The sequence below is a fragment of the Pundamilia nyererei genome, unplaced genomic scaffold (genome assembly GCF_000239375.1).
Source record: "Pundamilia nyererei isolate P.nyererei 1_Seehausen unplaced genomic scaffold, PunNye1.0 scaffold00033, whole genome shotgun sequence".
Classification (NCBI taxonomy): domain Eukaryota; kingdom Metazoa; phylum Chordata; class Actinopteri; order Cichliformes; family Cichlidae; genus Pundamilia; species Pundamilia nyererei.
Genome location: NW_005187434.1, coordinates 4,235,489 through 4,238,291, shown reverse-complemented (window position 1 = coordinate 4,238,291; position 2,803 = coordinate 4,235,489). Strand labels below are relative to the sequence as shown.

The 2,803-nt window shown below is 44.2% G+C and overlaps 1 protein-coding gene across 2 annotated transcripts in view; it reads left to right on the top strand.

The window, feature by feature from the left end:
• The window catches only part of cabin1 (calcineurin binding protein 1), a 39,746-nt gene extending 37,676 nt beyond the window's left edge, over nt 1-2,070 (top strand). For both annotated transcript variants that reach the window (XM_005729588.1, XM_013909912.1), the window contains exons 36-38: nt 1-42; nt 172-374; nt 457-2,070. The exon at nt 1-42 is cut by the window's left edge and continues 120 nt beyond it. In XM_005729588.1, coding sequence (XP_005729645.1) covers nt 1-42; nt 172-374; nt 457-600 — 389 coding nt within the window. In that variant the 3' untranslated portion in view covers nt 601-2,070. The remainder of the gene's footprint in view (nt 43-171; nt 375-456) is intronic.
• Nucleotides 2,071-2,803: the final 733 nt, after the last annotated feature.

The window sequence follows — 2,803 nt, the reverse complement described above, 5'->3', positions numbered from 1 at the left end:
AGGGGGAAACTGCCACATGTAGCACAACACAACCTTGCCCAGGTCATTACCTAAGAATCAAAGTGTCTTACAAAAACATGCGTAGATTGGATTCAACAGATAATGCACATAACAGCACCGTTAGTGACTGTGTTCGCCTTCTTTCTTTTTCTTCCACGCTCTTTCTCTCAGACCAGCAGCAGTATGCCAGCAATGACCAGTCGAAGCTTCCAGACCCCAGCCGAATCCGCTCCCGAGTCCCGCCCAACATGCCAAAGCTTTTCATCCCTTCCACCGTTACCAAGTTCCCGCCAGAAATCACAGTAACGCCTCCGACCCCCACGCTTCTCTCCCCCAAAGGCAGCATCTCAGAGGAAACCAAACAGAGACTTAAGGTAAGCACTCTCAATTACCACGCATACGGCTCTCTGTTGTCCCAGCACTCAACAGTGACCCCTGCTGTCTGCTCCTGTACAGAACGTCATCCTGTCGTCCCAGTCCGCAGCCACAGTCAAAAAGGACACTCTGACCCAGCCGGCACTGGAGGTGCAGGAGACATCCAGCCAGGAGTCGTCTCTGGAGAGCGAGTCGGACGAGGAGGACGACTACATGGACATCTGAGCCTCGGAAGGCCTCTGAACTCATGACACATCCAGGCCTGACTTTGCCAAACTCCACTTCCCCCAATTCTTAAAAGCAACAACAAAAAAACCAGGATGTTCATACCTCTGCAGCTGTCTGTGTTGATGCTCTTGTTCCCTCACGTGCATTGCAAAACAAAAACAAAAAACCCCGCACTCCCACTGCAGTATTCTCATCGGCTGTCATGTCGCAGTGTTGCTCTGGTGATGATGTATATGACAGACAATGATGGCTTTCGTCTCACAGCATGTCTGTAATGTGCCATTTATGCATATCACTCTTTAGCTTTTTGAGCTCTCCTGTGACAACTTGGGGAAAAAGGAAAAAAAAAAATCAGCCTTTAAAGCGAGCCAGTCCCGTGTTTATGCATCTTCTCGTATGTTGTGTGCTAACTATATCGCCAAGCTGCAGCTTTCCAGTTGTCTCACGAGCCCACCGAACTGAGGCGCCTCGGTCTGGATGGGCGCTCAGCAGCATGCACCTGCTGTCCTCCACTCTGATAGTTTACTTGGGCATGAGGCGTTCATCTCCAAGACACAATGCATTGCTACACGAAATATTTCAAAGGACACAAGAACAATCGGCTGCGTTTGATGTTCGCCCGTGGAGACAACGAGCCACGCGGCCTCATGACATGTAGCAGGTTGAAAATGTTTACACTTAACATTCGGGATGTTTTTCAGTTTGCACTTAACTTTGCGCTATTTTTGTACTCACTGTATTCCTTGTACTATTTTTTTCTTTCTTTCCTTTCATGTGCATTTGTAGCTAAGAGGAACAGTTCTTACCAGGATGGACCTCCATGTCACCAGCATTGATCTGTATTCATATGGGAAGGGGTTATTGGAAATTAGCTTTTTTTTTTTTTTTTGGTACGTATCAAAATCCAAGTATCTTTCTGACATGTTTTGGCTTTCAGCGGTCAACTCTTAAGCTCGAGAAGCACTTTTCGTGATCTTTCCCGATCTGTGACGCGTCCCAAGGAGGACTCTCTAATCCCGATGCCTTTTCATTGAAACCATTTTGGTAAATTTGTCACAATCTAGCTTAACTCAGAGGAAGACAACAGAATGTTTTTTAAAGATTGTTTTGTTTTCTATACAAGATGTTAAAGAAAGTTATTTACTGATTATGTTTCTTGAAAGTTGTCTAAAACATAATTTTTCAAAGAAAGCGTACAAGTGAATAATTGTAAACTATCACCCTTGATAAAAGAAGAAACGTTTTGTATTTTATTTCACGATTATTTTTTGGTGTAAGATAGTTTTTCTATTGTTCTGCCGAGCTTCTGGGAATGTAACGCGGCTAAAGAGGGCGAGCGGGTCGAAGGCTTGAGCTCGAGCTTCGCCCAGCTCCCCTCTGGTGCAGGCTGCTGAAGTGGAACTGTTCTCTGTGTCTGGACTGAATGCATTATAGATGTCAAACCAAAAATATATTTGAGAAACACACGATCTGCACTGTGTGTGCTGTTTGTTATCAGGTGCAATGTATGCATCAAATTAGATGGTTTGTTTGGGGAAACCAGCTGTAACTTACAAGAGTCGTGGATGCAGACTGATATGGTGCGGATGGAGATTCTCATCATACAGTGTAAGTACTTACATGCTGTTGCTTGACTTCACTTGACTGCTGAAAAAGTTGTGACGTCAGAAATGTTGGGATGCTGTGTAAAATGTAAATAAAAGCTGAATGGAATTAATTTTAAAAATTAATTTTTTTTGTAATTTGCCAGCACCCTGGGGGAGACGGTAGCATGTTGACCGCTCTGTTGCATCACCTGTTCTTTTGTTCTTTTAACACTGCTGACATATTTTCCAACTTTTGCATCATAATGTTTCAGGCTTCAGAGCGTCCTTTGTTCTATCTTTAATTTCTTAAGGCACCACATGTTTTCACTGGCTGACTGGTCTAGTCTGCAGACAGCCCAGTTTAGCACTCAAGCATGCTGCTGTGACATGTGCAGACTGTGCTTTGGCGTTGGCTTGCTGAAATAAACGATGATTTCCCTGAAAGCAGTCTGCATAATAGAATGTGTCACTCCTAGTCTTGTAAATATTAATGGTGCCTTCTCAAACCTGCTGCTTACGTTCAAGTTTTACCCACATGAACTCTGAGCAGTGAACTCCTCCCCACGTTTACCTCTGAAAGACTCGGCCTGTCTTATGTTCTTTTTATACCCAAT